General features: G+C 42.7%; 1 protein-coding gene and 1 long non-coding RNA gene across 3 annotated transcripts; both read right to left on the minus strand.

Annotated features, from left to right (window-relative positions):
• Positions 1 to 2,221: 2,221 nt before the first annotated feature.
• LOC123134256 (uncharacterized) lies at positions 2,222 to 4,923 on the minus strand. Of its 2 annotated transcripts, none has more exons than XM_044553532.1 (2): positions 3,567 to 4,923; positions 2,222 to 2,569 (listed from the first exon to the last, which is right to left on the minus strand). In XM_044553532.1, exons 1-2 carry the CDS (start codon positions 4,783 to 4,785, stop codon positions 2,499 to 2,501), a joined length of 1,290 nt encoding a protein of 429 aa, XP_044409467.1. In that variant the 5' UTR covers positions 4,786 to 4,923; the 3' UTR covers positions 2,222 to 2,498. The 2 variants fall into 2 exon arrangements, with proteins under 2 accessions (XP_044409467.1, XP_044409466.1); XM_044553531.1 differs by lacking the exon at positions 2,222 to 2,569 and adding an exon at positions 2,957 to 3,071.
• Positions 4,924 to 22,023: 17,100 nt separating this feature from the next.
• Positions 22,024 to 23,468, minus strand: LOC123137547 (uncharacterized). The gene is made up of 2 exons (XR_006468347.1): positions 22,800 to 23,468; positions 22,024 to 22,482 (listed from the first exon to the last, which is right to left on the minus strand). It is a non-coding gene; the product is annotated as an uncharacterized lncRNA (long non-coding RNA).
• Positions 23,469 to 24,025: the final 557 nt, after the last annotated feature.

The following is a 24,025-nucleotide window of genomic DNA, read 5'->3' on the forward strand; positions in this document are numbered from 1 at the left end:
GAAGCTTAGAAATGTGATGCTGCAGTTTAAGCCTCTCTTCTGTCAGCCTTTCCTTCTCCTTCAAATGAATGAACTTCAAGTTCCTAATCACATTGGCTTGAGCACCTGCCAGGTTCTTCAGAGTTTCATAGTTTTGCAACATCTTCTTCTTCTTCTCCTCTCTCTTTGACAGCTCTGCCTTCAAGTTCCCACTACATTCTCAAGCTCAACAATCAACATATTCCTTCTGCTCCTTCTGATTCTTTAACTCCACACCCCTCTGCTGCTGGGCATCCAAGAGAAAATTCACATCAGCATACAAACTGTCATAGTTGTCATAGTTCTCCTGTAGTTTATTCTTCTCCTCCTCTTTCTTTGACAGCTCTGCCTTCAAGTTGCCAACTAAAGTTTCTAGCTCAGCAATCTTCACTTCAAGATATTGCTTCTGCTCCTTTTGATTGGCTAACTCCACACCCCTCTGCTGCTGGGCATCCAAGAGAGCATTCACATCAGCATACAAACTGTCATAATTCTCCTGTAGTTTCTTCTTCTCTTCTGTCAGGTTGTGGATTGCAAATGAACTCTCTAGATTGTCATTGGTCCTAGCTGACTTAATCTCCTCATACATATCCCATAGCTTGGCCAATGCCTTCTCCATTGAGTCTGGCCATTCAAAATCAATCCATTGAACTACTCCACAGTTTAGGCCTTCCTGTATCATAAACAATAAAAGAAATAATTAATTATGGTTCAGGTATCATCAAACCAACAGGTTCGGGTATCTAATATGTGCACTGTTAAACAGACAGATAAACAAGTCACTAAGCACTGACAGGTTCCTTACCATAAAGCACACAAATAAACAATGCCCACACAAGTAAACAAGTCATTAAGCACTGACCATAATAAACAAATACTACCATCCACTAATGAGAACATACTCCAACACAGTGGCTAAAGCTAATTAAACAAAGACAAAGCACTTAACCAAGCTTAACAACTTGATGCACAAAGGAGTTAGCACTGACCAATATAAACAATGTGTACAATCCACTAATGACAAGGCATGTCAGAACAAGCTAAACAAAGACCAAGCTAAAAAAATATTAACAGCTTGATAAACAAAGCATTAAGCAAACAGCTTCCTTTACACAGGATGTGAATCATACCTTCTTACCACATCCAAGAAACCTCCTGCCCGTGTGCATCCCTTCAAATGCAACAAAGCGCTCAGCCGGCTCACCGTGTTCATACAAGACATTCACATCTGCGTCAGTGCCATTGAAATTCGGATCGTGCATCGTAGCTGGAAGCTGCGGGAGCAAGCAAAGAGAAGGCTAGGTTCAGATCGAGCTCAGTGACAAAATCCCCATTTCACTAACCCTAACCCTAGCTCTAGCTATCTAACGAACTGACCTTGATGATGCCATCGTAGGAGGAGATGTTCAGGACTGAATCCTCACTGGTCTCGTCGCTCCATGACACCATGGCACCGGGGAGCAGCAGAACGGCGGTCGGCGGTGTGGTGGCGCCGGGGGAGAAGAACAGAGTGAGAACAAAGTGAGGAGAGGGCGAGGCAGAGGAGAGAGTGTGAGGAGAGAGCTGGATCGATCCAGTTTTTACCCACACGGCAGAGCGGTAGCGGCAGTCACGCCGTTAGACGACGTCAGCTGCCGGCCGTGACGCCACGTAGACGAAACAGGGCCCCACCTGTCATAATGTGCTTAAAATGCCCCAACAGACGATAAGGTGTTTTCTGCAAATGATTAGGCGCGAAATCAGTGTTTTCTGCAACAAAATCGCAGAAGAGTCTTTTCTGCAACCCTAGGCTTCAATGTGGTGGTTTTTTGCAATTCACTCCAATAAACCGGAAAAGAGTACTATGCACTATACAGTAGTATATGATACTCCCCACTATGAGTAGCCTAATGGGGAGGAGGCTGGGCAAACGGGGCAAGAGTCTTAAGTGAAAGAAGAGCAGCGTAATGGCCATTCCTTTACCTGGACGAACCAAACAAACTTCAAACAAATCATTAACCTCCTAAAACTCCGCGATTTGATTACAATAAATATATCATTCTTGCAACCAAACAACTCGTTAGATTATGTTCTCACTATACATGAGAAGTTGTGCCCCCAATTCAGTTTTGCAATGTCAATGCTGGTTTTCTGCATACAGATTAGAAAGAGGATGACAGCAGAGGAAGCAGAGGACCATGCGGACCAGAACGAGGACAATGTATGAAAAAAAAAACTATGGAATAAGAACACATTGCAGAAATCACTACATATTCATCTCTTATTCCTTAATAGCGACATAGCCAGGATTTTTGTGCACTAAGACCAATTTCTCCTAATCAAAAGAAAGCCGGCGACATGTGTATGATAGTACTGAACAGTAATGCAATTAAACTCATAAACCATCAGACAACTAGAAGGAGCAACCCACGGAATCTACTACATAATAGGATAAGAAAGATAGTCTTAAACACGAACATGGCATATCTGCACAACTTGAATCATCCCGCGGATCCTTGTCCAGAGCTTAAAGGCATCACCACCTCCAAAGAAAAATATCGGCCTATAATTTCTGCATAGGGAATAATAGCAGGACATGAAATATACACACATTGGCAGGTGCAACGGCTGACAACCTTGATGAACAATAATGCAGATATACTTCCTATTTGAAGACATTAACATCAAGATTTTAGATTAACCACGCCTAATATGGTTTATATGGCAGGTGTTTCGTAATACTACCTCCGTCTCGGTGAATAAGTCATTCGCGTAGTTCTAGGTTGACAATTTAACTATCTAAATATGTATTCTTTGTGACAAAAAACATATATTTAGAAACTACATCTTTGTAGAAATCTAGTGATATACTTTTTATGACATATAACACATATTTAATTCCTCAAATCGATGACCTAGAACTACGCGAATGACTTATTCACTTAGACGGAGGTAGTACTATACATCACAAGGTCATGAATGTTACTTGTCTGGCAGCTGAAACACATATTTCGGTCTCTTGTTTCCATCAGCATCAACAGACGAGGTCTTGCTCAACAGGCGAGGACCTCCATCTAAAAGGCATAGCGAGCAGAAAACGGTTACATTCATGATCACTTCTATTCACCAATTACGGAAGAAAACATTGACGTCATAACTAACCATAAACCCAAACAGGCCAGATCGTGCAAATAATAACTGATTGATCATGCCGAGGACCTAGAGTAACAGATCCTTTTATCTCCAGCAATTTAGAAAGACTTTTACCATACAGAAATAATTCCAACATGATTTAAGTCTGAGCTATTACTGCAAAGGCTGAATAATAACCACCATAATTAAGGTCTTGATTATTATTCCCTCCGCTTTCATAATTCTTGGCATGGTTCTACTGTTCAGATTTGAATAATGGTAACCACCATGATTTAAGGCTTAACTATAACTGTGCAGACTGAATAATAACATTTGCTACACGAAATAAGAACCTTACATACCAAAATGACCCAAACCACAGCTAATTGACACATGAACGTACCCCTAAAAACGACAACAAGTATGGCTATAGTTACCTGGATATTTCTTTGGCGCACAGGAAATGGCTGAGCTGAAAAGCATGTATCGGTCACAAGAAGATTCTATTATCCCTCTCACTTTTTTCCTCTCTATGTCAATAGTGACAATCCAACCATCACCATCTGAATCATCACTCATGGAAAGGAGGCAAACTGCATCATCTCCACACAGGATGGGAAAAGAAGATTGCACGCACGATGGATTAGAAGGAAGCAACCAGTCAGCTCCGAGGTCATCAACATTAACTATATGCTCCTTGGACCAATAGTTCCAAGAGGTCTCCCTATACCATGTCACCAGCCTCCAACCAACACATTCGGGTTCTACCACCTTCTTGGTTGGATCAACATCAGAATCAAAGATTACATTGGCTTCAGGGATGGTGGTTGTGGAACTGAATAAATCTTCCATCTCAACGCATCTGATTATGAAGCCATCAGGGGATTCAGTGCATGTGACATCGCGTATTTCAATTGATGAAAATTCGTCGTAGTATTCTAGGTTGTTTGGTAGTGGGTCAGGCAATGGAACGAAACGTGCCGTCACCTGTTCTTCGAGCACATTGCACAAGAGAATCCCTTTCCAGAGATCGACATAGCCCACCTCTTCACCCAAGGCAATCACCTTATCTGGAAAAAGCCCTGGACGAATCGAATATATCCAGGAAGGAAGATCGATGGCAAGAATATGTTTGCTCCAGATAGACCCTTTGGACCTGAAGACGTGGAGTGTGTATATCCGTGAAACACAATCCATTCGGAAAGCGGCCAAGACATAGTTCTGGCTGTCGAAGTCGGGAACGACGCCGACGAGGTATGGACTAATGCTCTCACTAGCCAAATGCGAGTCGACTTGAGGGAGCGGATCAAGCGACGGCTTGCACCCGGGCTGTTCGTCCCTACAGATGAACAACTGTGGTCGGCCGGAACGGGGGAACATACGGAAGAGGATGCAGTACTCCGACGACCATAGGATCTCCGGGCTTTGGGTGAAGTGGTCCTCTTGGAGGTCGGGGCAGCTAACATGGAAGTAGGAGAGCGATGGCAGATCTTTGATGAAGATTGTCACCTTCATGGATCCCATAGCTTCCGTTGTGGTGCGCGCGGTGATACAGCGGACAACGTCCAGCTTGCTAGCGTGCCACCCACGTGTGCAAAGGAGGACGTGGCCCGGACGGCCAACGGAGCTGGAGCCGAGGAGGCGGCGCTTCGCCATGGCTTGGGGTGTTTCGATTTGGGGACTAGGGTTTGCCGGAGGGAGGAATCACCCTCGACGAACCTACTGGTCAGATTCTTTCTGAGAGAATCCAGCCCAACCAAAAATTACGTTTTTTTGTTGTTGAGAAAAACCAAAAATTACATTGTATATCTCGGAAAATCCTACTTACCGCTCGTTGCGGCAAGCTGTCGAAGCTTCGCACAGGGAGGTGCGAGCGAACGAACGAGTGGGCCGGCCCATTTTAGCGTTACAGCAGACTCGGTTTTGGGAACCTTCTATGATGTTTCCAGACGGTTTTTTCCGGTTTTGGGAACCTTTTAGAAGGTTCCTGAACCGGCTTTTTAGTTTCTTTTTCGTTTTTCTTTTTTCTATTTATCTTCTTTTTCTTTTTTCTGTTTCTTTTTTTCTGTTTTCTTTTCTTTTATTTTTTTTCCTTTTCAAGTTTATTTTCAAAAAAAAAACGAATTCCAAAAAATGTTCCTGTTTTTCAGATTTTGTTCACAAATTCAAAAAATGTTCCCATTTTACAAAATTTGTTCATAAATTCAAAAAATGTTTCTGGTTTCAAAATTTTTGTTCCAAATTTTCAGAAAATGTTCCTGTTTTTTTCAAAAATTGTTCGAATAACTTTTTTGACATGGATTTCAAAAATTGTCTGTATTCAAAAATTGTTCATAAATTTCAAAAAAATGTTCTTATTTTTCAAATTTTTGTTCACTTATTAAAAAATTGTTCATATTTCAAATTTGTTTGGGATTTTCAAAATTGTTCTCCATTTTACAATTTGTTCTAAAAATTGAAAATTTGTTTGTTATTTTTAAAATTGTTCCCATTTCAAAATTTTGTTCGAAAATTTTAAAAATGTTCATGTTTACAACTTTTTTTGTTCACAATTCAAAATTTGTTCTGCTTTCAAAAATATTCATGTTTTTGCAAAAATCAATATTAAATACTTGTTCAGATTTTTGAAAAACTTTTTGTGTTTATCAATTTTTTTTAAAACTTGTGTTGGTTCAGTAAATTCTGATTATATTTTTTTAGTTTTTCTTCTCAAATTTGAAAAGTGTTCGCATTAAAAAAATACTTTTCTCAAAGTAATGTTCGCATCTGCATTACCTTTAGCTGCGCGCACCATAGTAAAACAAGAAAGCTTAGGTAGCCCATTGGCTAGGGTAGTGCGTAAGTCACATGAGGTGCCAGGTTCGATTCCTATCTGCTCCAGCAGTTTTAGTCTTTTTTACTGTGTTTCGCTAATGGGCCGGCCCAGCTGGAGTCGCCCCTGTGCGTTTGCTCGGCAATTCGCCGCAACGAGCGGCGCATAGGAGCTCCCGTATATGTCTGCTCGTCTCTCCTTAAGCGAACTCGCGAGTGGGCCGGCCCACGAGGTGTTCGTACCCTCGTTTGAACAAAATAAAAACATACGCCGAAAAAGTAAAACTCCAGTAACAGGGGGTTCGTAACCTGGTTGCTTCCATAGGAGCAGCTGCTGCTAGACATCCAAGCTAGAGCTTGGAACGTGGTCTAATAATAGATCATTCGAAGACGAACTATGTTGGCTGTAAAATATTCATTTCATGAACTATTGTTTCATCCATGGAAGAATTTTGAACTTTTCTTTATACTTTAAAATAGGACCACGATAACGGCCGAACATTCGGACTGGAGAAGCCCCAGGCCGAACGCTTCGTTCACTCGAGGAGGGAGGTTCTTCCGAACCAAAACGTTCGATCAACAACCCTTCCAGCCCGAACAACCGACCTCACCAGCGCCAACAAAAAAGGCCTAACGGCCCATTTTACTGGGCCAGATTCCAGACATTAAGAAAATCACACAAAATATAGGAAAATGTCCAAAATAACAACCAAACAGTAAAATATGAAAGACAGAAAAAGAAGCGCCAAGCCCGAACACCATCACCCAAGCCTTTTTTGGTTGAATAAAAAGAAAATAAAGCCCAGTTTACCCAAAACCTATTGTGACTAAGAAAACCCACTTTTGGCTATGAATAATAAAGGTCAGATTTGCCATACTCTAAAAAAATTGAAATGGCCAAAAAAATAATTTTGTCGTGATAGATAGAAAATAAAGAATAAGATACTACTAAAAAACCACTACGGCTTGAAGACAAAAAAATTGCCATCATCTTTATAAGCTAAATTTTCCATGGTCAAAAAAAGATATTTTTATACAAATGACAGAAAAGAAAAAATTAATGGAAAAATTGCATCTCTGCCATGATGGCAAGAAATGTGGATGAAAATTTTCTATGCTATTTTTACTCTATAAATTAAGAGACAAAAAATGTGGATTAAAAATTGCCATCATGTGGAGCAAAAACCAAAATGCATGATCTTTTGATTAGTAGTAATTGCCATGTTTTGTAAAGTAAATGTACCATAGTCTATGGAAGCAAAAATTACCATGAATAGTGAAAAAAAGGCAAAATTTGTCGTGGATGTAAAGTATAGTTTTGCCATGGGCAAAAAAAAGTCAAACTTGCCATGCTCTATAGAAGTAAATGGGTCATGAGAGACAAAAGGAAAATTTGCCATGTATGTTTAATAAAAATTGCCATGGCAATAAATGTTGGAAATATGCCCTAGAGGCAATAATAAAAGTATTATTATTATATTTCCTTGTTCATGATAATTGTCTTTTATTCATGCTATAACTGTATTATCCGGAAATCGTAATACACGTGTGAATACATAGACCACAATATGTCCCTAGTGAGCCTCTAGTTGACTAGCTCGTTGTGATCAACAGATAGTCATGGTTTCCTGGCTATGGACATTGGATGTCGTTGATAACGGGATCACATCATTAGGAGAATGATGTGATGGACAAGACCCAATCCTAAGCTTAGCACAAAGATCGTGTAGTTCGTTTGCTAGAGCTTTGCCAATGTCAAGTATCTCTTCCTTTGACCATGAGATCGTGTAACTCCTGGATACCGTAGGAGTGCTTTGGGTGTATCAAACGTCACAACGTAACTGGGTGACTATAAAGGTGCACTACAGGTATCTCCGAAAGTATCTATTGTTTTATGCGGATCGAGACTGGGATTTGTCACTCCGTGTAAACGGAGAGGTATCTCTGGGCCCACTCGGTAGGACATCATCATATGCGCAATGTGACCAAGGAGTTGATCACGGGATGATGTGTTACGGAACGAGTAAAGTGACTTGCCGGTAACGAGATTGAACAAGGTATTGGATACCGACGATCGAATCTCGGGCAAGTAACATACCGATAGACAAAGGGAATTGAATACGGGATTGATTAAGTCCTTGACATCGTGGTTCATCCGATGAGATCATCGTGGAACATGTGGGAGCCAACATGGGTATCCAGATCCCGCTGTTGGTTATTGACCGGAGAACGTCTCGGTCATGTCTGCATGTCTCCCGAACCCGTAGGGTCTACACACTTAAGGTTCGATGACGCTAGGGTTATAAAGGAAGCTTGTATGTGGTAACCGAATGTTTTTCGGAGTCCCGGATGAGATCCCGGACGTCACGAGGAGTTCCGGAATGGTCCGGAGGTAAAGATTTATATATAGGAAGTCCTGTTTCGGCCATCGGGACAAGTTTCGGGGTCATCGGTATTGTACCGGGACCACCGGAAAGGTCCCGGGGGCCCACCGGGTGGGGCCACCTGCCCCGGGGGGCCACATGGGCTGTAGGGGGTGCGCCTTGGCCTACATGGGCCAAGGGCACCAGCCCCAAGAGGCCCATGCGCCTAGGGAACCCTAGAGGGAAGAGTCCTCGAGGGGGAAGGCACCTCCGAGGTGCCTTGGGGAGGTTGGACTCCTCCCCCCCTCTTGGCCGCACCCCTTTCTTGGAGTAGGGGGCAAGGCTGCGCCTCCCCCTTCTCCCCTGCCCCTATATATAGTGGAGGGGAGGGAGGGCATCCATACCTGAGCCCTTGGCGCCTCCCTCCCTCCCGTGACACCTCCTCCTCTCCCGTAGGTGCTTGGCGAAGCCCTGCAGGATTGCCACGCTCCTCCATCACCACCACGCCGTTGTGCTGCTGCTGGATGGAGTCTTCCTCATCCTCTCCCTCTCTTCTTGCTGGATCAAGGCGTGGGAGACGTCACCGGGCTGTACGTGTGTTGAACGCGGAGGTGCCGTCCGTTCGGCACTTGATCATCGGTGATCTGAATCACGACGAGTACGACTCCATCAACCCCGTTCACTTGAACGCTTCCGCTTAGCGATCTACAAGGGTATGTAGATGCACTCTCTTTCTACTCGTTGCTGGTCTCTCCATAGATAGATCTTGGTGACACGTAGGAAAATTTTGAATTTCTGCTACGTTCCCCAACAGTGGCATCATGAGCTAGGTCTATTGCGTAGATTCTTTGCACGAGTAGAACACAAAGTAGTTGTGGGCGTTGATGTTGTTCAATATGCTTACCGTTACTAGTCCAATCTTGTTTCGACGGTATTGTGGGATGAAGCGGCCCAGACCGACCTTACACGTACTCTTACGTGAGACAGGTTCCACCGATTGACATGCACTTGGTGCATAAGGTGGCTAGCGGGTGCCAGTCTCTCCCACTTTAGTCGGAACGGATTCGATGAAAAGGGTCCTTATGAAGGGTAAATAGCAATTGGCATATCATGTTGTGGTTTTGCGTAGGTAAGAAACGTTCTTGCTAGAAACCCATAGCAGCCACGTAAAACATGCAAACAACAATTAGAGGACGTCTAACTTGTTTTTGCAGGGTATGCTATGTGATGTGATATGGCCAAAAGGATGTGATGAATGATATATGTGATGTATGAGATTGATCATGTTCTTGTAATAGGATTCACGACTTGCATGTCGATGAGTATGACAACCGGCAGGAGCCATAGGAGTTGTCTTTATTTATTTGTGACCTGCGTGTCAACTTAAACGTCATGTAATTACTTTACTTTATTGCTAACCGTTAGCCATAGTAGTAGAAGTAATAGTTGGCGAGGCAACTTCATGAAGACACGATGATGGAGATCATGATGATGGAGATCATGGTGTCATGCCGGTGACGATGATGATCATGGAGCCCCAAAGATGGAGATCAAAAGGAGCAAAGTGATGATGGCCATATCATGTCACTATTTGATTGCATGTGATGTTTATCATGTTTATACATCTTATTTGCTTAGAACGACGGTAGTAAATAAGATGATCCCTTACAACAATTTCAAGAAGTGTTCTCCCCTAACTGTGCACCGTTGCGACAGTTCGTGTTTCGAAGCACCACGTGATGATCGGGTGTTAGATTCTAACGTTCAAATACAACGGGTGTTGACGAGCCTAGCATGTACAGACATGGCCTCGGAACACATGCAAAACACTTAGGGTTAACTTGACGAGCCTAGCATGTACAGACATGGCCTCGGAACACGGAGACCGAAAGGTCGAACATGAGTCGTATAGAAGATACGATCAACATGAAGATGTTCACCGATGATGACTAGTCCGTCTCACGTGATGATCGGACACGGCCTAGTTTGACTCGGATCATGTAATCACTTAGATGACTAGAGGGATGTCTATCTGAGTGGGAGTTCATAAGATGAACTTAATTATCCTGAACATAATCAAAAGGTTTTTGCAAATTATGTCGTAGCTCACGCTATAGTTCTACTGTTTAGATATGTTCCTAGAGAAAAATTAGTTGAAAGTTGATAGTAGCAATTATGCGGACTAGGTCCGTAAACTGAGGATTGTCCTCATTGCTTCATAGAAGGCTTATGTCCTTAATGCACCGCTCAGTGTGCTGAACCTCGAACGTTGTCTGTGGTTGTTGCGAACATCTGACATACACGTTTTGATAACTACGTGATAGTTCAGTTAAACGGTTTAGAGTTGAGGCACCAAAGACGTTTTTGAAACATCGCGAAACATATGAGATGTTTTGAGGGCTGAAATTGGGATTTCAGGCTCGTGCCCATGTCAAGAGGTATAGGACCTCCGATGACTTTCTTAACCTGCAAACTAAGGAGAAAAGCTCAATTGTTGTGCTTGTGCTCAGATTGTCTGAGTACAACAATCGCTTGAATCGAGTGGGAGTTGATCTTCCAGATAAGACAGTGATGGTTCTCCAAAGTCATTGCCACCAAGCTGTTAGAGCTTCGTGATGAACTATAACATATCAGGGATAGATATGATGATCCTTGAGGTATTCGCAATGTTTGACACCGCGAAAGTAGAAATCAAGAAGGAGCATCAATTGTTGATGGTTGGTGAAACCACTAGTTTCAAGAAGGGCAAGGGCAAGAAGGGATACTTCATGAAACGGCAAATCAGCTGCTGCTCTAGTGAAGAAACCCAAGGTAAAACCCAAACCCAAGACTAAGTGCTTCTGTAATAAGGGGAACAACCACTAGAGCAGAATTACCCTAGATACTTGGTAGATAAGAAGGCTGGCAAGGTCGATAGAAGTATATTGGATATACATTATGTTAATGTGTACTTTACTAGTACTCCTAGTAGCACCAGGGTATTAGATACCGGTTCGGTTGCTAAGTGTTAGTAACTCGAAACAAAAGGCTACGGAATAAAACGGAGACTAGCTAAAGGTGAGCTGACGATATGTGTTGGAAGTGTTTCCAAGTTTGATGTGATCTAACATCGCACGCTCCCTCTACCATCAAGATTAGTATTAAACCTGAATAAGTGCTCTTGCACCTAAAGGAATGGTTTATTGAATTTTGATCGTAGGGATACACATTTTCATGCCAAAAGATATAAGATAGTAATGATAGTACCACCTACTTGTGGCACTGCCACGTAAGTCATATCGGTATAAAACGCATGAAGAAGCTCCATAATGATGGATCTTTGGGCTCACTCGTTTTTGAAAAGTTTGAGACATGCGAACCATGTCTATTGGTGTATATGCATGAAGAAACTCCATGCAAATGGACCATTTTGACTCACTTGATTTTGAATCACTTGGGACATGCAAATCATACCACACGGGCAAGATGACTGAAAAGCCTCGTTTTCAGTAAGATGGAACAAGATAGCAACTTGTTGGAAGTAATACATTTTGATGTGTACAGTCCAATGAGTGCTGAGGCATGTAGTGGATATTGTTATGTTCTTACTTCACAGATAATTTGAGTAGATGTTGAGTATATTTACTTGATGAATCACGAGTCTGAATTATTGAAAGGTTCAAGTAATTTCAGGGTGAAGTTGAAAGATCGTCGTGACAAGAGGATAAAATATCTATGATATGATCATAGAGATGAATATCTGAATTACGAGTTTGGCACAGAATTAAGACATTGTGGAAATAGTTTCACAACTAATACAGCCTGGAACACCATAGTGTGATGGTGAGTCCGAACATCATAGTTGCACCCTATTGGATATGATGCATACCATGATGTCTCTTATCGAAGTACCACTATAGTTTATGGGTTAGGCATTAGAGACAACCACATTCACTTTAAATAGGGCACCACGTAATTCCGTTGAGACGACACCGTTTAGAGAAACCTAAGTTGTCGTTTCTTAAAGGTTTGGGGCTGCGACGCTTATGTGAAAAGGTTTCAGGTTGATAAGCTCGAACCCAAAGCAGATAAAATGCATCTTCATAGGACACCCAAAAATAGTTGGGTATACCTCCTAATTCAGATCCGAAAGCAATAGGGATTGTTTCTTGAATCGGGTCCTTTTTCGAGGAAAGGTTTCTCTCGAAAAGTTGAGTGGGAGGATGGTGGAGACTTGATGAGGTTATTGAACCGTCACTTCAACAAGTGTGTAGCAGGGCACAGGAAGTTGTTCCTGTGGCACGTACACCAACAGAAGTGGAAGCTTATGATAGTGATCATGAAACTTCGGATCAAGTCACTACCAAACCTCGTGGGATGACAAGGATGCGTACTACTTCAGAGTGGTACGTAATCCTGTCTTGGAAGTCATGTTGCTAGACAACAATGAACCTATGAGCTATGGAGAAGCGATGGTGGGCCCGGATTCCGATAAATGGCTCAAGGCCATAAAACCCGAGAGAGGATCCATGTATGAAAACAAAGTGTAGACTTTGGAAGAACTACTTGATGGTCGTAAGGCTGTTAGGTACATATGGATTTTGAAAGGAAGACAGACAATGATGGTAAGTGTCACCATTGAGAAAGCTCGACTTGTCGTTAAGATGTTTTTCGACAAGTTCAAGGAGTTGACTACGATGAGACTTTCTCACTCGTAGCGATGCTAAGAGTCTGTTGGAATTATATTAGCAATTACTGCATTATTTATGAAATCTTGCAGATAGGATGTCAAAACATTGTTTCCTCGATGATTCTTGAGGAAAGGTTGTATGTGATACAACCGGAAGGTTTTGTCTATCCTGAAATATGCTAATAAGTATGCAAAGCTCCAGCAATCCTTCTGAGGACTGGAGTGAGCATCTCGGAGTTGGAATGTATGCTTGATGATGATCAAAGATTTTGGGTGTATACAAAGTTTATGAGAAACTTGTATTTCCAAAGAAGTGAGTGGGAGCACTATAGAATTTCTGATGAGTATATGTTGTTGACATATTAATGATCAGAAATGACGTAGAATTTCTGGAAAGCATATAGGGTTATTTGGAAAGTGTTTTCAATGGAAAACCTGGATTAAGCTACTTGAACATTGAGCATCAAGATCTATAAGGATAGATCAAAACGCTTAATGGTACTTTCAAATGAGCACATGCCTTGACGTGATCTTGAAGGTGTTCAAGATGGATCAGTCAAAAAAGGAGTTCTTGCCTGAGTTGTAAGGTACGAAGTTAAGGGCATCCATACCTGAGCCCTTGGCGCCTCCCTCCCTCCCGTGACACCTCCTCCTCTCCCGTAGGTGCTTGGCGAAGCCCTGCAGGATTGCCACGCTCCTCCATCACCACCACGCCGTTGTGCTGCTGCTGGATGGAGTCTTCCTCAACCTCTCCCTCTCTCCTTGCTGGATCAAGGCGTGGGAGACATCGTCGAGCTGTACGTGTGTTGAACGCGGAGGTGCCGTCCGTTCGGCACTAGGATCATCGGTGATCTGAATCACGACGAGTACGACTCCATCAACCCCGTTCACTTGAACGCTTCCGCTTAGCGATCTACAAGGGTATGTAGATGCACTCCCCTTTCTACTCGTTGCTGGTCTCTCCATAGATAGATCTTGGTGTTACGTAGGAAAATTTTGAATTTCTGCTACGTTCCCCAAAAGTGGCATCATGAGCTAGGTCTATTGCGTAGATTCTTTGCACGAGTAGAACACAAAGTAGTTGTGGGCGTTGATGTTGTTCAATATGCTTACCGTTACTAGTCCAATCTTGTTTCGACGGTATTGTGGGATGAAGCGGCCCGGACCGACCTTACACGTACTCTTACGTGAGACAGGTTCCACCGATTGACATGCACTTGGTGCATAAGGTGGCTAGCGGGTGCCAGTCTCTCCCACTTTAGTCGGAACGGATTCGATGAAAAGGGTCCTTATGAAGGGTAAATAGCAATTGGCATATCACGTTGTGGTCTTGCGTAGGTAAGAAACGTTCTTGCTAGAAACCCATAGCAGCCACGTAAAACATGCAACAACAATTAGAGGACGTCTAACTTGTTTTTGCAGGGTATGCTATGTGATGTGATATGGCCAAAAGGATGTGATGAATGATATATGTGATTTATGAGATTGATCATGTTCTTGTAATAGGATTCACGACTTGCATGTCGATGAGTATGACAACCGGCAGGAGCCATAGGAGTTGTCTTTATTTTTTGTATGACCTGCGTGTCATTGAAGAACGCCATGTAACTTACTTTACTTTATTGCTAAACGCGTTAGCCATAGAAGTAGAAGTAGTCGTTGGCGTGACAACTTCATGAAGACACGATGATAGAGATCATGGTGTCATGCCGGTGACAAGATGATCATGGAGCCCCGAAGATGGAGATCAATGGAGCTATATGATATTGGCCATATCATGTCACTACTCTATTTGATTGCATGTGATGTTTATCATGTTTATGCATCTTGTTTGCTTAGAACGACGGTAGTAAATAAGATGATCCCTTACAAAATTTCAAGAAGTGTTCTCCCCTAACTGTGCACCATTGCTACAGTTCGTCGCTTCTAAGCACCACGTGATGATCGGGTGTGATGGATTCTTACATTCACATACAGCGGGTGTAAGACAGTTTTACACAGCGAAAACACTTAGGGTTAACTTGACGAGCCTAGCATGTGCAGACATGGCCTCGGAACACGGAGACCGAAAGGTCGAGCATGAGTCGTATAGTAGATACGATCAACATGAAGATGTTCACCGACATTAACTAGTCCGTCTCACGTGATGATCGGACACGGCCTAGTTGACTCGGATCATGTGATCACTTAGATGACCAGAGGGATGTCTATCTAAGTGGGAGTTCATAAGATGAACTTAATTATCCTGAACATAGTCAAAAGACCTTTTGCAAATTATGTCGTAGTTCACGCTATAGTTCTACTGTTTTAGTTATGTTCCTAGAGAAAATATAGTTGAAAGTTGATAGTAGCAATTATGCGGACAGTAGAAAGCTTATGTCCTTAATGCACTGCTCAGTGTGCTGAACCCCAAACGTCGTTTGTGGATGTTTCGAACATCGAACATACACGTTTTGATAACTACGTGATAGTTCAGTTAAATGGTTTAAGTAGAGGCACCAAAGATGTTTTCGAAACGTCGCGGAACATACGAGATGTTTCGAGGGCTGAAATTGGGATTTCAGGCTCGTGCCCACGTCAAGAGGTATGAGACCTCCGGCGATTTTCTTAGCCTGCAAACTAAGGGAGAAAAGCTCAATCGTTGAGCTTGTGCTCAGATTGTCTGAGTGCAACAATCACTTGAATCAAGTGGGAGTTAATCTTCCAGATGAGATAGTGATGTTTCCCCAAAGTCATTACCACCGAGCTGCTAGAGCTTCGTGATGAACTATAACATATCAGGGATAAATAAGATGATCCTTGAGGTATTCACGATGTTTGACACCGCGAAAGTAGAAATCAAGAAGGAGCATCAATTGTTGATGGTTGGTGAAACCACTAGTTTCAAGAAGGGCAAGGGCAAGAAGGGATACTTCATGAAACGGCAAATCAGCTGCTGCTCCAGTGAAGAAACCCAAGGTTGAACCCAAACCCGAGACTAAGTGCTTCTGTAATAAGGGGAATAGTCACTAGAGCAGAATTACCCTAGATACTTGGTAGATGAGAAGGCTGGCAAGGTCGATAGAAGTATATTGGATATACATTATGTTAATGTGTACTTTACTAGTACTCCTAGTAGCACCAGGGTATTAGATACCGGTTCGGTTGCTAAGTGTTAGTAACTCGAAATAAAAGCTACGGAATAAAACGGAGACTAGCTAAAGGTGAGCTGACGATATATGTTGGAAGTGTTTCCAAGTTTGATGTGATCAAACATCGCACGCTCCCTCTACCATCGAGATTAGTATTAAACCTGAATGGTTTATTGAATCTCGGTCGTAGTGATACACATTTTCATGCCAAAAGATATAAGATAGTAATGATAGTATCACTTACTTGTGGCACTGCTGTGTAAGTCATATTGGTATAAAACGCATGAAGAAGCTCCATGTTGATGGATCTTTGGACTCACTCGTTTTTGAAAAGTTTGAGACATGCGAACCATGTCTATTGGTGTATGTGCATGAAGAAACTCCATGCAAATGGACCGTTCGGACTCACTTGATTTTGAATCACTTGAGATATGCAAATCATACCACATAGGCAAGATGACTGAAAAGCCTCGGTTTCAATAAAATGGAACAAGATAGCAACTTGTTGGAAGTAACACATTTTGATGTGTGCAGTCCAATGAGTGCTAAGGCATGCAGTGAACATCGTTATGTTCTTACTTCACAGATGATTCGAGTAGATATTGAGAATATTTACTTGATGAAACACAAGTCCGAATTATTGAATGGTTCAAGTAATTTCAGAGTGAAGTAGAAGATCATTGTGACAAGAGGATAAAATGTCTATGATATGATCATAGAGATGAATATCTGAGTTACGAGTTTTGGCACACAATTAAGACATTGTGTAAATTGTTTCGCAATTAATACCGCCTGGAACACCATAATGTGATGGTGTGTCCGAACATCATAGTTGCACCCTATTGGATATGGTGCGTACCATGATGTCTCTTATCGAATTACCACTATCGTTCATGGGTTAGGCATTAGAGACAACCACATTCACTTTAAATAGGGCACCACGTAATTCCGATGAGATGACACCGTATGAATTATGGTTTAGAGAAACCTAAGTTGTCGTTTCTTAAAAGTTTGGGGCTGCGACGCTTATATGAAAAAGTTTCAGGTTGATAAGCTCGAACCCAAAGCGGATAAAATGCATCTTCATAGGAAACCCAAAACAGTTGGGTATACCTCCTAATTCAGATCCGAAAGCAATATGGATTGTTTCTAGAATCGGGTCCTTTCTCGAGGAAAAGTTTCTCTCGAAAGAATTGAGTGGGAGGATGGTGGAGACTTGATGAGGTTATTAAACCGTCTCTTCAACTAGTGTGTGACAGGGCACAGGGAGTTGTTCCTGTGGCACCTACACCAATTGAAGTGGAAGCTTATGATATTGATCATGAAACTTCGGATCAAGTCACTCCCAAACCTCGTAGGATGACAAGGATGCGTACTACTTCAGAGTGGTACGTAATCCTGTCTTGAAGGTCATGTTGCTAGACAACAATGAACCTACGAGCTATGGAGAAGCGATGGTGGGCCCGGATTCTGATAAATGGCTTGAGGCCATAAAATCCGAGAGAGGATCCATGTATGAAAACAAAGTGTAGATTTTGGCAGAACGGCTCGATGGTCGTAAGGCTAATGAGTACAGATGGATTTCAAAAGGAAGACGGACAATGATGGTAAATGTCACCATTAAGAAAGCTCGACTTGTCGTTAAGATGTTTTCCGACAAGTTCAAGGAGTTGACTACGATGAGGTTTTCTCGCTCGTAGCGATGCTAAGAGTCTGTTGGAATTGGATTAGCAGTTACTGCATGATTGATGAAATCTTGCAGATAGGATGTCAAAACATTGTTTCCTCGACGTTATACTTGAGGAAAGATTGTATGTGATACAACCGGAAGGTTTTGTCAATCCCAAAAGATGCTAATAAGTATGCAAAGCTCCAGCAATCCTTCTAAGGACTGGAGTGAGCAACTCGGAGTTGGAATGTATGCTTTGATGATGATCGAAGATTTTGGGTTTGTACAAAGTTTATGAGAAACTTGTATTTCCAAAGAAGTGAGTGGGAGCACAATAGAATTTCTGATGAGTATATGTTCTTGACATATTGTTGATCAGAAATGATGTAGAATTTCTAAAAAGCATATAGGGTTATTTGAAATGTGTTTTTCAATAGAAAACCTGGATTAAGCTACTTGAGCATTGAGCATCAAGATCTATAAGAATAGATCAAAACGCTTAATGGTACTTTCAAATGAGCACATACCTTGACATGATCTTGAAGGTGTTCAAGATGGACCAGTCAAAGAAGGAGTTCTTGCCTGAGTTGTAAGGTACGAAGTTAAGACTTAAAGCTCGACCACGGCAGAATAGAGAGAAAGGACGAAGGTCGTCCCCTATGCTTAAGACGTAGGCTCTTCAGTATGCTATGCTGTGTACCGCACCTGAAGTGTGCCTTGCCATGAGTCAGTCAAGGGGTACAAGAGTGATCCAAGAATGGCTCACAGGACAGCGGTCAAAGTTATCCTTAGTAACTAGTGGACTAAGGAATTTTCTCAATTATGGAGGTGGTAAAAGAGTTCGTCGTAAAGGTTACGACGATGCAAGCTTGACACCTATCCGGATAGCTCTGAGTAGAGAGACCGGATACATATAATGGAGCAATAATTTAGAATAGCTCCAAGTAGAACAGTTGTTTGGAATAGCTCCAAATAGAGCGTGGTAGCTGCATCTAGGAGATGACATAGAGATTTGTAAAGCACACACGGATCTGAAAGGTTCAGACCCGTTGACAAAAACCTCTCTCACAAGCAACATGATCAAACATAAAACTCATTGAGTGTTAATCACATAGTGATGTGAACTAGACTACTGACTCTAGTAAACTCTTGGGTATTAGTCACATGGCGATGTGACCTGTGAGTGTTAATCACATGGCGATGTGAACTAGATTATTGACTCTAGTGCAAGTGGGAGACTGTTGGAAATATGCCCTAGAGGCAATAATAAAAGTATTATTATTATATTTTCTTGTTCATGATAATTGTCTTTTATTCATGCTATAACTGTATTATCCGGAAATCGTAATACACGTGTGAATACATAGACCACAATATGTCCCTAGTGAGCCTCTAGTTGACTAGCTCGTTGTGATCAACAGATAGTCATGGTTTCCTGGCTATGGACATTGGATGTCGTTGATAACGGGATCACATCATTAGGAGAATGATGTGATGGACAAGACCCAATCCTAAGCTTAGCACAAAGATCGTGTAGTTCGTTTGCTAGAGCTTTGCCAATGTCAAGTATCTCTTCCTTTGACCATGAGATCGTGTAACTCCTGGATACCGTAGGAGTGCTTTGGGTGTATCAAACGTCACAACGTAACTGGGTGATTACAAAGATGCACTACAGGTATCTCCGAAAGTATCTATTATTTTATGCGGATCGAGACTGGGATTTGTCACTCCGTGTAAACGGAGAGGTATCTCTGGGCCCACTCGGTAGGACATCATCATATGCGCAATGTGACCAAGGAGTTGATCACGGGATGATGTGTTACGGAACGAGTAAAGTGACTTGCCGGTAACGAGATTGAACAAGGTATTGGATACCGACGATCGAGTCTCGGGCAAGTAACATACCGATAGACAAAGGGAATTGAATACGGGATTGATTAAGTCCTTGACATCGTGGTTCATCCGATGAGATCATCGTGGAACATGTAGGAGCCAACATGGGTATCCAGATCCCGCTGTTGGTTATTGACCGGAGAACGTCTCGGTCATGTCTGCATGTCTCCCGAACCCGTAGGGTCTACACACTTAAGGTTCGATGACGCTAGGGTTATAAAGGAAGCTTGTATGTGGTAACCGAATGTTGTTCGGAGTCCCGGATGAGATCCCGGACGTCACGAGGAGTTCCGGAATGGTCCGGAGGTAAAGATTTATATATAGGAAGTCCTGTTTCGGCCATCGGGACAAGTTTCGGGGTCATCGATATTGTACCGGGACCACCGGAAGGGTCCCGGGGGCCCACCGGGTGGGGCCACCTGCCCCGGGGGGCCACATGGGCTGTAGGAGGTGCGCCTTGGCCTACATGGGCCAAGGGCACCAGCCCCAAGAGGCCCATGCGCCTAGGGAACCCTAGAGGGAAGAGTCCTCGAGGGGGAAGGCACCTCCGAGGTGCCTTGGGGAGGTTGGACTCCTCCCCCCCTCTTGACCGCACCCCTTTCTTGGAGTAGGGGGCAAGGCTGCGCCTCCCCCTTCTCCCCTGCCCCTATATATAGTGGAGGGGAGGGAGGGCATCCATACCTGAGCCCTTGGTGCCTCCCTCCCTCCCGTGACACCTCCTCCTCTCCCGTAGGTGCTTGGCGAAGCCCTGCAGGATTGCCACGCTCCTCCATCACCACCACGCCGTTGTGCTGCTGCTGGATGAAGTCTTCCTCATCCTCTCCCTCTCTCCTTGCTGGATCAAGGCGTGGGAGACGTCACCGGGCTGTACGTGGTGCCGTCCGTTCGGCACTTGATCATCGGTGATCTGAATCACGACGAGTACGACTCCATCAACCCCGTTCACTTGAACGCTTCCGCTTAGCGATCTACAAAGGTATGTAGATGCACTCTCTTTCTACTCATTGCTGGTCTCTCCATAGATAGATCTTGGTGACACGTAGGAAAATTTTAAATTTCTGCTACGTTCCCCAACAATAAAAAGGTTAATTTTGCCATGTATGTTCAAGTAAATTTGCCATGTACTTATGAGTAAAGTTGCCATGGCAATTGAGGTAAAAATTTGCCGTGGTAACTTAGAAGTAAATTTTTTGACATGGCAAAAAAGAGTTAAAATTGCCATGTATGTTCAAGTAAATTTTCCATGTACTTACAAGTAAGTTGCCATGGCAGTTAAGGTAAAATTTTGCCATGGCAAAAAAGTAATTTTTTTGACATGGCAAAACAAAGTAAAATTTTTCATGTATGTAGTACTTCCTCCGTTCCTAAATGTAAGTCTTTATAGAGATTTCACTATGGACTACATACGGAGCAAAATGAGTGAATCTACACTCAAAATGCATTTATATACATCCGTATGTGGTTTATAGTGAAATCTCTACAAAGACTTATATTTAAAAACGGAGGGAGTAGTAAATTTGCTAAGTATTTAAAGGTAAACTTTCCATGGCAACGAAGGTAAAAATTTGCCATGGCAAAAAAAAGTAAAAGTTGTCATCGCAAAGTAGAAAGTTAAATTTGCCATGCTCCATGAATTTTCCTTTATTTTGGCATGGCAAATAAAAGGTAAATTTTGCCATGACAAAATGGAGGTAAGTTTGACATGGCGAAAAAAGAGTAAATAATTTCATGGAGGAAAAAAATTGCCATGAATGTGTTAAGCAAATTTGCCATGTATGTGCATGTAAATTTGCCATGGCAAAATGAAAGGGAAATTCTGCCATGGCAAAATGAAAGGGAAATTTTGCCATGTCGTGATTAAGGAAAAATTACCATGTTGTAAAAGAAGAAGAAAAGATTTGCCATGCTGACAGAAAAAAAACATGCTGAAGACTGCCATGGCAATTTTAGGAATTGTGAACTTGGGTGAAAATTGCCATCATAGAAAACAAAAAATCATCACTATGTACATGGCCAAAAAAATGTGTGAATGTGTCATGGCAAAAAAGTAGATTATATTGCCATGGCAATTTACAGAATGTAAAGAAGTCTATATTTGCCATCTTTCTACACAAAACTGACCCCAAAATGCCATGTTTTAAATGGGAGCTAACTGAAAAAAGCATCTATAGATTAACTTGAGAGCAGTAACAACTTGGGAGTGGAGAGTTGGGGAGAGACAGATGGAAAACCATTGCAAATGTAGTTTATTTATCATGGCAAAAATATTTATTCGACCAGGTCAAGCAAAACTAGTAAGTCACCTGGTGCTGCAGTGCTTGTTTATGATCACTAGCACTGATGGCGAAGTCGACCACAAAACCACAATTACTGACCTGATTCACAGTCCAATCAAGAACAAAACTAAAGAAAAAATGGAATTTTCTCACTCAATGCTCCATGGACACTCCAGGTGCAGAAGCTAATATGACTGCACTATCTCAAATAAAATCCTTAAAACACAAAGTGCATCGAGCTCATCAAAAAATAGATTGTACAACTAACTGAACCGAACCGATCATCCCACGTATGTGAATTGAGCTACATTTTTTCAGAACAAAGAAACAACGGTCACCTGATTTGCCTTTGTCGAGGAACCTGCAGAGCTCCGATGCCCTTGCAAATCGCAAGCATCGTCAAACTGACAAGGAAATCAGAATCCAACGCGGGGGAGGGGAGGCCCGGAGGCGGTCGAGGCCGTCACACTCACACTCGAACCGGGCGATAGCCTCATAGGGGCGGCGCTCCTCGTCGGGGCAAGGTACTGTGGGGTTGAAACTGCCATGAAAAAATGATTGAAGTAAAAATATCTTCTATGCAGTGATGACAAAAATAGTATGTGTTTGCCATAGCAGAAAATTGTTCTCCCTGAGCAAACAAAATGGCAAGAATTATAGTGGTACCCATGCCAACTAGCCATTCACTGCATATATGGAAGTGCCATAGATTATCCCTATCAATTATAAAACCAGATCAAATAACTACTGCCATGACATCTCTATCAATGTGCTTATATAATGCCGGCGTCTGAAATGAAACACAGGCACAAGATATGCATTAGAGAAGGAACCAAAAACATCGATTGGGGATGGGACCTTGAATTCAGCTCCATGGCGTCTATTGTCTGCGTGAGCACGGAGCAGGCGGAGCACGGCCCCGTAGTCACCGACCAGTGGTGCCACGACCGCCTCCGCCTTGCGCCTCATCGGTCCCCGTCGTCGTCTCGGAAGAGGAAGATGGCCTTCTCGTCGGCGGCGTGGAAGAGCAAGCGAGCATGCGTAAATTGAGGAGGGCCTCCGGCTCGTGGGCGGCGCCATAGGCACGCCCCGCCTCACCTGAAGATGGCACCACCCCCTCCCTCTGCAAATTCATGGGGACTCGTCGTCGCTCCCCTCCACGAGCAGGACCTCCACCAGCCACTCCTCACACTGCGGCGAGGGCCCGTGGAGGGCGAGTCCGTCTTCGCCGACGAGAGGACGCCGCGGAGGAGGAGACCATCGTGTCGCCCAATCGATGCATCCATGGCGCTGTCCCAGGAAGCTCGTTGCTGGGCCTCCGCCTCCGTCGTCCACCGGAACCACCTGAGTCGTCCCTCTCCCTTGCTGTGCACGCTGGGAATCGATGCTCTATCCCTGCAGTGCTCGTTGGGAATCACCGGAGTCGCCGCTCCCTCCGCCTTGCTACTGGGGTGTGAGTGGCCTGTGTGTGTGGCCGAATGGATAAGGGAAGGGGGAGGAGACGTGGTCGTTCGGTCAGCTCGAGAAAGTCCCGAACAATTTTTTTGCTGACTTGGCACTGGGACTTGCTCTACAATTTGTGCAGATAATCGGATGGCAGCTAGGGCGTTCGGGCTGACATCCAAAAATACTGGTCGTTCGGCAGTTATCGTTTCTGTTAAAATATTATTTATATATATGGAAAAATGTCGAACAAGTATTTCAGAAAAATGTTGAACAAGTATTTCAAAAAAAAAACTCTTGAAAAACAAATTTAAAAAAGTCAAACAAGTATTTCAAAAAATGTGGAAAACAAGTGTTTGAAACATGTTAAACATATATTTGAAAATGTTGCACAGGTATTAAAAATGTTGAACAAGTATTAAAAATATTAAACGAGTATTTGAATTTTTTCTATAAATATTAAAAATGTTGAACAAGTATTTGAAAAAATATTGAATAAGTAATAAAATGTTGAACAAATATTTGAAAAATGTTGAATAAGCATTCGTACAATGTTGAGCGTGTATGTAAAAAATGTTGATCACTTATTAAAAAATATTTTTGACATATACGAAAATGTAGAATGAAAACAAAAACCAACA

This window comes from Triticum aestivum, chromosome 6B (assembly GCF_018294505.1).
Source record: "Triticum aestivum cultivar Chinese Spring chromosome 6B, IWGSC CS RefSeq v2.1, whole genome shotgun sequence".
Classification (NCBI taxonomy): Eukaryota; Viridiplantae; Streptophyta; class Magnoliopsida; order Poales; family Poaceae; genus Triticum; species Triticum aestivum.